The sequence below is a fragment of the Belonocnema kinseyi genome, chromosome 6, assembly GCF_010883055.1.
Source record: "Belonocnema kinseyi isolate 2016_QV_RU_SX_M_011 chromosome 6, B_treatae_v1, whole genome shotgun sequence".
Lineage (NCBI taxonomy): Eukaryota > Metazoa > Arthropoda > Insecta > Hymenoptera > Cynipidae > Belonocnema > Belonocnema kinseyi.
The window spans coordinates 124,230,377-124,245,047 of NC_046662.1; the positions used below are offsets into that span (position 1 = coordinate 124,230,377).

Consider the following 14,671-nt stretch of genomic DNA (forward strand, 5'->3'; position numbering starts at 1 on the left):
AAAAAGCATGCAACCTCAGCTCGAATATCGTTGCATGACATAAGGAGCGATAAACGTCGGGCAGTGTACTTTTGGTATTTACTAAACGTCCATGAAAGGTCTCGAATTAAATTCATCCTGTCTATAATCTCTCTCTCGAGTCTCGAAATTGTTTTCATTATCTTGTTACATATACCTCGTCCATAGGTTGACGGACGTAGCATATGGAAAAGAATGAATACAAAAGCGAACGATTGCGAGCTGTAAAAAGAAGTGATCTCTCTATAGAACGATATCATAGGATAATGAAATGTGTGCAGCTTCAGACTGCTGATGTATGAATGTTTCTGCGAGTTTAAACGCGTGTAGCTGTTATCTCCGGTCCTCGCTCGCTACTTGATACTAGAATAAAGCGACAAGCATGCCTGAGTATATGATCTACCATAAGAAATGATTTTTTATTCCTTTTTTGCCTTTAATTAACTTTGTGGATATAGTTTTTTAATTCTAATTATTTTTCTCGCAGATTCTAGACTGCAGAAGAATGTTTTTCACAGGCAGAAACTTTTACTTAAACCATCATCTATCAGGAATTTTCAAATCAAACTTAATAAGCATAACAGGATGCCATTCCATAACCCTCATATCAAATTTCATCTATCCACCTGCATCTTTTACGCATTAAGCAAATAAAGGCAGGATTTTTTAGCTAAAGTATCATCTATCAGGAAGCAATAAATCAAATAAATATTTAAAACAGGATGCCATACGTAGCTCTCCATATAAAATTCCACCTATACACCTGCATCTTTTGTGCATTTACCAAACGTCTTATTTGTCAGGAAGTAATAAATCATCCTTGTTTTTCTCATTTAACCTTGACACATGCACGTGATAACCTTAAACCTGTTTACATGAATTTGGCTACAGACTATTGCGTAACCGTGACGTCATCAGGATCCTTCGAGAAAGATCTCAAACCTTAGCACGGACACGAACCCTTTTTCCAGAAAATTTAGTACGGACACGAACCACTACATGTTGAAGCTTCTCGATGCCGGTAAGGTAGGAATCGTGGTCCCGAAACCCCCCTGTATATCTACTAATATGAATCAATTATTAATTTTTTTAATTGGATAGCACTTTTAGATTGGAAAGGTAAATAATAATTGATTGTACAAGACGATCCGGTATCAGTTCACAATTTTAGAATCTCCAGATTTTTACCCTAAAAATTAAACTCTTTTAATTGGAAAGTCTTGTTAATTAGTCAAACAAATGTAAGCGCCTTTTATTAAATTTCCAATATAATTCCAGTCCAAAAAATTCCATTTTTAAACCATGCAATTTGAAGTTTTTCAAATAAGAAATAGAACAGTTACTTAATATTTAGAAATATCTGACTGTTAATTTAAAATCAGTAATTATAAATTAAATATTCAATACTAAAACTATTTAACTCTTTGACCAAATTTAATTTGTAAGTCGAGTTGGTGAATTTTCAGTTATAAATAGCAATTGAACATCTCTTATTCTTAGAATAAATTTCAATAAATTTGTGTGATATTTAGAAGATTTAAAAAATTCAAAATTACTTTAAGCTTTGAGATGATGTTCAATAATTCAAACGAAGTATCTACGTCTACCGGCAAAGTCCGACTCTACGTACCAAAATTTCTATGCGAATATCTCACGGCAATAGGTTTTGGCAGATTTCGAACAAAAAAACAATTTCGTATGTTGAAAAATCTCACTTTTCACATGCCTAGTAATTTGTGTATATAAATCAAATACCTAGACGTTTGCATAAAAGTATATTTTTGTGCAGGTACGCAGCAATCATATGATAATTCAAGTAGACAGCCTGCTCGAGATTCTAATTATTATGAGGGAGATGACAATACCCAGTGGGCAAAACATTTAGCGACGTTTACGACGTCGTTACGGCATCTTTACGACAACTTTACGACATCCTATGTCCATGTCGTTAAGGTGTCTTTACGATATCGTAAAAAAGTCATATGGTCTGACGATGTCTTTACGATATCGCAAAGACACCGAAACGACATGGACATAGGATGTCGTAAAGTTGTCGTAAAGATGTCATAAGGATGTCGTAAAGACGTCGCTAAATTTTGTGCCCAATGGGTACTTCTGAACTTGAATGTGAGTTTTCGGAAAGCTTTAAGATATTGCACTTTTTATATAATAATTATAATCCTTAATTCAGTTGATCCACAGATCTTTCATCCTCTTCACGCACAGAACTTTTCATTCTTTATGAATAAATAGACAAAAGATTTCTTTTCAATTCACAGAGAAAGTGTCTAATATTGTATATCTTGCAGATAATTCGGATATTTCAAAGAAGACTGAAAAGGCGCCTAAGAGAAAAGATATTCGCGTTTTAGAGAATATTCAGATTAAACTAAAAAGGACCAGTCTTACCAATTTTCTAGAGTTTTTGAAAAAAGACATTTGGTCAACAAATGAAATTTGTTTAAATACTTTAAAATTAATTAACCAAAGTTGATAAATATTTCACAAAGCAATAGAAATAATGTTTAGAATAAAAAGGATAATAAGGATAGCACCGTGAGGGTGTGTTAGGGGAGTTAAAACCGTATGCTTGATACATGTAATTATTCGTCTATACGTTCCCGTAACATTTTTCCAATTCCTGAAAAGTTATTCCGAAAAGACAAAACAGTTATTTTTCCCCATGCAATTTTGATGGAAAAATTTCATTCAAAACCAGCATCTATTAAAATTAATATCGAAAAAAATAGGGACTTTCGTCTTTCGGATTTGGAAAAAAATGGGGGAATTGTTGACCTATATGATAAAAGTGTTTTTGGACTACCCTATTGTGCATATTATAATATTTTTATTTTGTTCTAGGCAGCAGAACTATTGAAGATTTTCATTATTCGAACGATGAGAATTTCGATGCACAATGTAAAGTACCGTATAATATTATGAGTTTAATGTACTTATAAAAGAAATTGTGCTTTTAGTTCGCCCTTAGCAAGTTACGATACACAAAATAGACGAAAAAATAGACAAGGCATTATGCATACTAGAGGACAACAGAAATCTTGGCAGGGCACTGACGAGTGATTAAAATAAAAACCTTCCAATGTTTCCCGAAACGCCATTCTTAATGCTCGCAGAACTTCAGGCATTTGATAGATGCAATGAAAGTTAACTGTCATTAAACAATTATTCATATGATTCATAAAAATATAAACAACAAGCATGTCTTGGAATTTACGTATCTTAAATAACAAATCAAAATTCAAAATCAAAATACGGTTGCAAAAACTATTTCTGTACAAAAAACAATAAAGAAAATAGTTAATTTCGTACATTATCTGAAAGTGACCTCCGGTTGTATATTTTTTCCTAGGCGCGTAATCTGCTAATATGATTTATCTGTAAGGATTTGAAATATTCCGCATTTTAGATAGAAACTTTGAAGAAAATCGGAGGTGATACTATTAAAGAGGCTGCAAGATTGGCAGTAAGATTGGTTTTGACAGACCAATTATCTCAGGAAATTTCATGGACTGGGAGATCTCTACGCGTAGGAAATAAACTGGAGTTTAGAGCAACAGTGACAGGACAAAGTATCCGAGGTATGATTAATGACCTAATTTGCAGTATTTAATAAAATGTTAAAAGTACGCAATGTACACTTTACTGATCCAGATACAATTTTATTGGCCAATATAAAAGAGAAGGCAACACAGAAGAGGGTTGAGCAAGCTATAAGTAATTTTCTACGACGATCTAGTGACAGAAAGCGATATGCAACAACAATGGCTCTGAAAGCACGTAAGTATTCAATAATGAAAGAATAATTTTTTATTTCCAAATATTAATAATTCATGAGATTTGTATAGTAATAAATTATATAATTAATCTAACACTAGAAGGGCCGGAGGGTCCATTTTGAACTTTTTTGACAATCAAAACGCTGCTGCCCCCTTAACATTTTTTTAGGGCTCTAACGTTTTATGACTTTTCCAAAGATTGGAATCTTAGTATCTATGCGAAATTGCTCAAAACTGTGAAAATGTGGCTAGGGTCCAATTTTGACCCTCAGGCCTTCTAGGTATGCGATTTTTCCGGCCCTTCTAGTGTTAAATTACTTGATTATGATTGATGTCTCATTTGTAAATAATAATTCCACAAATTCACAATTCTATATTGAAATCTATTCAATAATTATATAACAGATTAATTTTACGAAACATTTTATAATAGTAGACATTAACAAATCATTTTAATAACAATTTTTCACTTTTTTTAAGTTTTCGTTATAATTTATCAGAATTTTGTTAAATATCAGTGAAAGGTTGTTATATTAAAGGTTATTGGTTCACTTTGCTTCTAGTTTTTTAATTCACTTTAAATGGAGGTAATGTTAGGCTTTATCGAACCATGGAACGAACATCCTGAAAAAAGCATCCTGTTCCGAGAAAACCTTTATCAAAGGTGCGGCGGGTCCCCATAAATGCTGATTTTTATACATGAAAAGTTACATAACTTTTTTATTTTTGAATTTAAAATAAAGAAAATAAAGTACTCTTGAGCTGTTGGTTAACTCTATTGAATCGCAAAAAGAGCACTTTGAAAAAGATAACCAAGAGCAAGAAAGTGCTGGTCAAAGATTGACAAGCAACAAAAAGCTTCAATTTTGACACAGAAAATTTAAATTTTGCAGCAATTATTTCTCTCGAAGAATTCAAAATTTTTGACGAACAAACTTCAAAAATCCTGAATCGAAACGTGCTCTGAAAATCAATGATGCTGCGGTGACACAACATTATAAAGCATTCCATTATTTGCGATTGAACCCTCTCAATTCTAGCCCTCGAAATACTAAAGCTTATTCACTTTCTAATCAAATATGCGTCTCCGGCTTACTTATAATACTTTAGATACTTGTACATTGTTTTCCATAAAGAAGTTTTATGTGCTTTCATATTTAAATGTTATTTTTTAGTTTTATTGAAGTTTAAGAAATTTAATTATTATCATCACAAAAATAAGAAATGCCTACAGAAAGTATATGTTTATTGTGAGGTACGACAGGGCAGCGTCGAGAATAATGTGAGCAGCACAATACATATTATTTTCACAACAGATTTTTAGTGATATAAATATATGTGACCAGTTAAGTAAAGCCTGTCAATCTTCTAACAGGTTTAAATAAATTAAGCTTATGTTTTGCTTTATAAACACTGATTAGTTGGCTGTTTCATTTAATTTTTTATCATTAACGAAATTTTTTTAGAAGAATTGGTGCAAGGCCTGTAAATCAGTTTGAAGAAATCATGATTATAAGAATAATTATATAATTTATATTTTATTTAATTAGGCAAATTTTAGACTTGATTCTTCAAGAAAAAATTTAAAGTTGATTTTTAACGTGCTTATTGGTATTTGGAAATGGACATCCCGATTTAGTACCGTAAGTTCCAGTGTTAGTGAAACGTAGACAGAAAAATGATACAGAAAGATATAGTAATCTCGGCATATCCGCGTCTGAACGCCACTGAACGCGCTTGAATTATGTTATAAAGCATTCAGTTATGAAATATTACGCATAGCTGAGAATTTGAATGGCATCTTTAAAATATCCCAAGGACTCCCTTGTGACGTATGAAATGTGCTTTTCGCATGCAAAAGTGCAAAGACTCTTGAACAAGACTTAATACCACAGCTCATTCTTAAAAATTGAGTATCTGATCAAAATTGATGCTTAACATTAGAAATTAGATGAAAAAGTAAAAAAATAAATAACCTAATTAGGCTTAATAATTTTAATTTTCATATATCATTAAATAAAATTATGTAATTCAATACTTAAATATTAGCGTTACATATTTTTGCTATTGATTACCGACTTTCTTGTGTAGGTTTCACTTTCTGCTTTAGCATGGTGTCTCTAAGATAAATTTTAAAATTTTTGGAGCAAATTTGAATTAAACTAATTTAAGAGTTCTTTTAATTTCATTACGTAACAAAGAACTCAAATTTGTATCTTCTAGCTCAAATTCTGCACGACATCTGTACGACATCGTTGAGATGTCGCGATATAAGACTTGAATAGTATTTCCGTTATGTAATAGGGAAGTACACAATTAATTTTCAATTATTGCAAAAGATAGAAGAATGTATTACAAAATGTAACACCGTAACCCATTCCCAAAAATTTGTGTTTCTCAACGAAACTCAGACACAAAAAAAGGAATAAAAATGAAAGATTCGTAATGAATAACCAAATTAGGTTTAATAGAGAGGCTCGCTTAATTTAATTTGAAAGTCGGAGGTAAGTAATAATTTTAATATTCAGATATCATTAATACAAAATCTAGATGTTAATAATTAGTAATTAAGATCGGATATTTCCGCTTTTAATTACTTAATATCCAGCGTATGTTTTATTCCTTACTGTACGGAGGTCTCCACAAAATACATTACAATTGAAATTTTAAACAATCTGATTCGAGGTTTTTTAAATTTAATTACGAGAAAAGGAGCTCTAAATTGTACTATACCTTCTGGTCAAAAGTCTTCATGACATTTTCACGAAATCCTTATGACAACTTTACCACATAGACTGAAATTTTTCGCGCACACATATACTTGTTATTTGCTTCGCCGTATTTAGGAGTGAACATTAATACGTATTTCACTCGCCACAGGTGTTAAAGGAAATATATATTTACATTTTAGTTCGATATCTCAGATAATGTGTACAAACTAGCAGCACCACAGTTCACTCGCCGTAAGTCTAATAGCATCAATATTCAAAGAAATAAAAGAAAGTCTCTTTTTTGATTAGAGGTGGTCTCCGCAAAATATATTCAAATTTAAATTTTAAATAACTCCATTAAAGAAAATTTTAAATTTCATTAAGAGAAAAGTAACTCCAAATTGCAGCTCAAAGTCCTAACGACAACTTAACGAAGTCGTTACGACATCCAACGACATTGACTTAAACTTTTCGCAGGAAGATATATTTTTTACTTTATTAGCATTATTCAGTAGTGAATATAAAAAAAAGTTTTGAATAAATAGAGGTTGTGATGAAAGTACGCATTAACTTTTTATTTATAAAAAAATATCAGACAATGTTACAAGTAGCTCCCCAATGGACACAAAGTTTGGCGACGTCTCTACGACATCGTTACAATATCTTTACGATAACTTTACGACATCCTATGTCCATGTCGTTAAGGTGTCTTTACGATATCGTAAATAAGTCGTATGATGCGACGATGTCTTTACGATATCGCAAAGACACTGAAACGAAATGGACTCACTCTAAATTCTAATAGAATTATTAAATATTTAAAGAATATTTAAAATTCCACTACGTTAACAATTGTCCTTACGACGTTCAAACGACATAGGTTTAAACTTTTCGCAAGAAGATATATTCTTCATCCGATTAGCATTATTCAGTAATCGAAAAATTATTTCTTCTGTTTTACGGTCACGGCATTATAAAAACAAATTAGAGCTATCAATTCAACTCCATTTATTTTTAGAACAAAAATTAAAGCTTCGACGACATTTTGGCATCTCTGCGTGCCATAATAAAAATAAATATAAATACTTTTAAGAAAAAGTATTGTTTATGAGTAAAAAATATTAAAAAAATATACCTTAGTATAATACGATTTGTAAACGAAACAAAAATCATTCCAATTTTGAAGTCAATAGGTGTCAATTTTTTTTGTGTCATAGTTAAAAATAGTTTATACGTTATTAAAGTCCAAAAAAAGTAAGACTCCAAACAATTATTGAGGATGAGTAAAAAGAGAAAGCCTCATAAAATTGAAGAGGCTTTTTTCAGCGTAAAAACTACATTATTAACGATTATGAAACCGTTCTAAGTGTTTTGGAAACAACGAAGAACATATGACTAGGAGATAAATAAGGCGGTAAATCTTCGATGAAGATAAAAGCAGTATACAAAGTGACATACAATGATTGGCCAAGTTTCCATAGAATTACTGATTAGGAAGCGCGAACTTAAATTATATTTTTAAATTTAAAGATTTTAAGAAACATTTTTTTGTAACTAAAATAAGATGATATTAATTAATTATGCTTTGGTAAAGTTTATTAATATTCAAAATTACGTTTTGTAAATGAACAGAAATATTTCGAAATTTGTTTATGAATATAGATTCAATAATACGTCTTTGATAAGTATTTTTTCAGTAGCTAATATTTCAATATTGCTGAATTCGAAATCGAAATAGTGATTAGAATTCCAAGAGTGTTGTGACAAGCCTATATTTAAATGCCCAACTGTACAATCTCTTTTATGTTCGACAATTCTAGTTTTTAAGCTCCTCCGACACTACGAAAACTATATCGCATGAAATACAATATATATCCTAATTCCTCCGCTATATATGGTTATTATCGCATAATTATAGCGCAAAATCGTGATATCGTACATTGCAAGTTTTAACATTATATACCGCATCATTTTGCAATCTATAACGTAAGATTTTAAGTTTATTTCGCTATCGCATTGTATTTTTTCTTTTGTGATCTCGCGAGGGTACGAGTAGTGAACAAACGATCATGGGAAAAATTAAAGATAAAGTCTACATCGATTCCAGGTGAAAGATTCACTGGAAAAAAATTAACCTTGCCAGATAAACTTCACATGACTCGAAGATAATTTCTGATTTATAACTTTGCCTGGATAATCCTTCATCGTATAATCGCTCCATTTTTATTCGAGGTGTAGTGACAATTACGACTGTCCCATCTGTCAGTTACATTTTGCGTTGACGAGTTCAGAATTATTTTCCTCACCTCAGTTGCAGTTCTTACCTGCATCAATTTTTTACTTTTTTCTGTGATTGTTTTAAATCTGTTGTCCCGATTTATACCCAATAGGCACAAAGTTTGACGACGTCTTTAAGACATCGTTACGACATCTTTGCGATAACTTTACGACGTCCTATGTCCATATCGTTTCAGTGTCTTTGCGATATCGTAAAGACATCGTCACATCATACGACTTATTTACGATATCGTAAAGACATCTTAACTACATGGACATAGGATGTCGTAAGTCGTAGTACTGTTATAAATTTCATGCACACGCTCAGCGATAATGTCATTAATTGAAGGAAGAGGATAGTTGTTAGATACTAATGTTGTTTTTAGTTGTTTTAAATTTTCTTTTCTATATTGCACGTCACTCAATTTGGCACATCTATCTACTAAACCTTTGATTAAACCGATTTTATGACCAAATAAATTATGTGAATTGTAATTGAGATATCTCCCAGACCAAGACGGTTTTTTATACCAGTTAGTTAGTAAAGAACCATTTGAAGCTTTAATTATTTGTAAATCAAGGTAGTTTATAAAATTGTTTATTTCAATTTCATGAGTGAATTTTATGCTCTCCTCTACACTGTTAAACACGTTTACAAGAAGGTCAATTTTATCGGAAGGAACAATTGTATGATATCGTCAACATATCTTTTATACAAGATGGGTGTGAAATCTAATAAATCGAGAGCCCTTTTTTCAACATCTTGTAATACTAAATCAGAAACTACCGTAGATAAGAGCGAACCCATGGGACAACCTGATATCCGTTTATAGAATTTGTTATTGGAAGAGAAAACAGTGCCACTGAAAACAGTTCTAGTGGCTATTAAAGCTCATTCTTAGTTATTTTTGTTAAATTATGATTTAAGATGAGCTTTTCTTCGATACAGTCTAAAGCAAGATCAAGCGGAATGCTATCAACCCAGTGGACACAAAATTTGGCGACGTCTTTAAGACATCGTTACGACATCTTTACGATAACTTTACGACATCCTATGTCCATGTCGTTTCAGGACATAGGATGTCATAAAGTTATCGTAAAGATATCGTAACGATGTCGTAAAGACGTCGCCAAACTGTGTGCCCATTGGGTACCTTGATTTACAAATAATTAAAGATTCAAAGGGTTCTTCACTAACTAACAGGTATAAAAAAACCGTCTTGCTCTGGGAGATATCTCAATTACAATTCACATAATTTATTTGGTCATAAAATTGGTTTAATCAAAGGTTTAGTTGATAGATGTGTCAAATTGAGTGACGTGCAATATAGAAAAGAAAATTTAAATCAACTAAAAAAAACATTAGTATCTAACAACTATCCTCTTCCTTTAATTAATGACACTGTCGCTGAGCGAGTGCATGAAATTTATAACAGTACTAAAAATAAAAATGAATGGATTTATACTTACAATAAATTTGATTTAAATGTTACGTCGCCGTATATACAAGGTCTCTGCACGTTTACGAAGTTCATTAAAAAAATTGCCAAACATAAAAGAGACTCTACAATTGGGAATTTAAATACAGGCTTGTCACCACACTCTTGGAATTCTAATCACTATTTCGATTTCGAATTCAGCAATATTAAAATATTAGCTTCAGAAAAAAATACTTATCAAAGACGTATTATTGAATCTATATTCATAAACAAATTTCGAACTATTTCTGTTAATTTACAAAATGTAATTTTAAATATTAATAAAATTTACCAAAGCATAATTAATTAATGTCATCTCATTTTAGTTACAAAAAAATATTTCTTTCCCAACGGGCACAAAGTTTGGCGACGTCTTTACGACATCGTTACGATGTCTTTACGATAACTTTACGAGATCCTATGTCCATGTCGTAAAGGTGTCTTCACGATATCATAAATAAGTCGTATGATCTGACGATGTCTTTACGATATCGCAAAGACACTGAAACGAGATGGAAATAGGATGTCGCAAAGTTATCGTAAAGATGCCGTAATGGTGTCTTAAAGAAGTCGCCAAATTTTGTGCCCACTGAGTGATATCTTTAAATTTAATTTAATTTAAGTTCGCGTTTCCTCATTAGTAATTCTATGGAAACTTGGCCAATCATTGTATTTTACTTTATATACTGCCTTTATCTTCATTAACGATTTACCGCCTTATTTATCTCCTAGTTATATGTTCGTCGTTGTTTCCAAAACACTTAGAACGGTTTCATAATCGTTAATAATGTAGTTTTTACGCTGAAAAAAGCCTCTTCAATTTCATGAGGCTTTCTCTTTTAACTCATCCTCAATAATTGTTTGGAGTCTTACTTTTTTTGAACTTTAATAACGTATAAACTATTTTTAACTATGACACACTAAAAATTGACACGCATTGACTCCAAAATTTGAATGATTGTTGTTTCATTTACAAATCGTTTTAAACTAAGGTATTATTGTTTTAATATTTTTCACTCATAAACAATATTTTTTTAAGAAGTATTTATATTTATTTTTGCTATGGCACGCAGGGATGCCAAAATTTCGTCGAAGCTTTAATTTTTGTTCTAAAAATAAATGGAGTTGAATTGATAGCTCTAATTTGTTTTCATTTTGCCGTGACCGTAAGACAGAAGAAATAATTTTTCGACTACTGAATAATGCTAATCGGATATCGTAAAGACACCTTAGCCAGATGGACATATGATGTCGTAAAGTTATCGTAAAGATATCGTAACGATGTCGTAAGGACGTAACAATCAATGTGCGGTTGATAACCTCTAAAAGTCACGCATGACCTACATCAATTCTTATTCTATGAATAATATACGTATAGCAATACTTACGCTTGAATTTTTTAGCAATGGGGTCAACATCCTGATTAGATGTACTAAACAACTATTCCTTAACCAATAAAAAATGTATTTGTCAACCAATTATTTTTCTGAGTGTACATTACATTTTCTGTTTGTATTGCTTGATTTTATCGATAAGAGTTTGCATTTTGAAGAAAACTAATTATGCTTTGACAAACAATGTTCAAATTTAGAGCTGTCACCCAGGAAACAACCCAGTGGGCACAAAGCTGGGCGACGTCTTTACGACATCGTTACGATATCTTTACGATAACTTTATGACATCCTATGTCCATGTCGTTAAGGCGTCTTTACGATATCGTAAATAAGTCGTATGAACTGACGATGTCTTTACGATATTGCAAAGACACTGAAATGACATGGACATAGGATGTCGTAAAGTTACCGTAAAGATGTCGTAACGATGTCTTAAAGACGTCGCCAAATTTTGTGCCCATTGGGAAAAATCCATTAAATTGCATTTGAATGGGTTTTGAGGTCTTCTGCATAGCGCATCTGTCACTGGAATTCCAGATACCTGCCCATAGGTTAGAGTAAGATTCGAATGAGAAACCGGCTTTTTTAATCATCCACGTAATCTTTTTCGCTAACATTGTTTGAAATATGACTAATTAAACATAAATAAAGAAAAATACATGTCATTTAGCAAAAAGTTGCAAATTAACTGATTAATTCGTAAGAGATAACGTCGCGGAGTGCGCTTACCCCCACCCTCACCCCCGGGAAACCGGACACTATCAGAAGCTGGCACCCTACATTTTTGTATTATTTAGGACCCCCTGAACATGAATTTGACGAAAAATTGCGTTACACTATTTACGCATGATTTATTTATGTACGAACAATTTTTTAAGTATATTTTACTCGAGTCTACTTCATTAGCTTTAATTTGTTGCTGTAATGCTATTCTTAACTTGGGAAATTCCAGAATCTAAAATTTAGCCACATTTCAAAGCATATTAACTAACATGATAAATTTGGTTTATTTATCAAACAATTGCACTTTTCAAAATCATCCTGAAATAATTTTGCACACCCATTCCTAAAGTATGAATAGTATCATTCCTAGCTTAATTTATGAACTCATTAAGAAACATAATAATGTTTTTATTTCGCAACCACTTTGTTCAGGAAAGTGAATTAAAAACAATATTTTAACACATAAGAACTAGAATATGAATTATTTTTATGGAGTCAGTCAGAAGAGTTTTGTTTTAAATCTAAATTTCGAAATTTTGAACAGGGACAAAAACAGAAAATTGCATTTGCTGAAGTGCCGAATAAATGATTAAACCGAATCAGGGAAATTTTGGAAATAAGTATTCTTCCTTTTAAAAATAATATGATTCAAAATACCGGGTCCAGGCGTTTTACTGCTGGCACTTATGTTTTCTTATTATTAATATTTTTTCATGAATACATTTTTTTAAATTTCATTACTTTGACGTACCTATGGACAAAAGACCCCTGTTAGAGTAAGTTCAACCAAACTGATTCGCTAAAGAAACAGAAAAGCAGTAGAAAACGTAAATCCTCCCAATGGACACAAAGTTTGGCGACGTTTTTACGACATCGTTACGATATCTTTACGATAAATTTACGACATCATATGTCCATGTCGTTAAGGTGTCTTTACAATATCGTAAATAAGTCGTATGATCTGACGATGTCTTTACGATATGGCAAAGACACTGAAACGGCATGGACATAGGATATCGTAAAGTTATCGTAAAGATGTCTTAACGATGTCTTAAAGACGTCGCCAAATTTTGTGCCCACTCACTCGCTCTTTTTATAATTTAAAAGGTAACAAATAATAATTCTGCAATCCCACAATTTAAAGTAATATATTCAGAATGTGACAATTATTCCCTTATAAAAGATATGTAATTGGTACATAAATTTAGAAAATTGAGGAAGTAAGCAATATCAAATCGAATATTGAGCTAAAGTTTATTGCATTAAACTTCTTCAAAGTTTGAACTTTCCTATGCAAGTAATATACCGTTGGAATCGCAAAAATTCGTAGATGCTGATTATTAATGCTGGAGTAGGTTGAACCAAACGAAGGTCGGTAAAGAAAAAAAAAGTAGTAGAAAACATAAAACCCACTTTCCGCCAGGGAATTTGAAGAGCTTCACTTCAGACTGGCTGAAACATTTTAAAAAATCCCGCCTTCTTGAAAAAATTGAACAGTGGGCTGCGCGAAGCAAACCATAATTGGTCGTTCTGTAAGATCTTCTCTCGGGGAACAGAGTTGTAGATCATATTCCAATCTCTTTTGAATTAAAAGAAATTACATATTGATTTAATTAGAGAAATCATCTTCATTTTCTAAATATTTAAATAAATGTAGAGAATTGCTTGAAATAAATAATTATCAATTTAGTTTAAATATTTATTTACATGGCTTCATTAAATTTATCTTGATAATGTTCTAAATTTCATGGAATATTATTCACTTTTTTAACGCTTTCAATCTCAAATTCATTAATCTTTATGCCTTTAAATTTCAAAATATTGTACAATTAATACTAGGTTGATTCAATGTACGTATTAATATAAGAATGATGTTTAATCATAAAAATATTTAAAAAGTTAAGAATAACCATTGTTGGAAATAGTTTTTTTAGCCAAATAAAGTGAAACTCTACTATAGCGCCGATTTCGGGGCGGACGGTGGGTGGGAACTAACCCATTTAAGCCCGCTCTGCTTTTGTTTGTTCACGCCTGAGTGCTCGTCTGAGTGACAACCGCAAACTCCGGCGTCGATTCTCGGAAGGGCTATAGAAGGGAGGGCTTTTGAACGGTTGCACTGTATTTTAATTTGACGTATGTTCAAGTTCTTTTCCCTTTTATTTTTTCAACTGATTCAAATCTTATTAACAATATTTGCTCATTTCTAATATTTTGTTATGATTTAAACTTTACAGATACTGTCTACTGAGCAGCCTTGCCGTTTTTTAACTTCT

General features: G+C 31.7%; 1 protein-coding gene across 1 annotated transcript in view; it reads left to right on the forward strand.

The window, feature by feature from the left end:
* LOC117175590 overlaps positions 1 to 14,671 on the forward strand; it is a 222,672-nt gene that overhangs the window by 9,785 nt on the left and 198,216 nt on the right. Inside the window, exons 2-3 of the mRNA XM_033365298.1 lie at positions 3,446 to 3,617; positions 3,691 to 3,816. Of these exons, the coding sequence (XP_033221189.1) occupies positions 3,446 to 3,617; positions 3,691 to 3,816 (298 nt within the window). The remainder of the gene's footprint in view (positions 1 to 3,445; positions 3,618 to 3,690; positions 3,817 to 14,671) is intronic.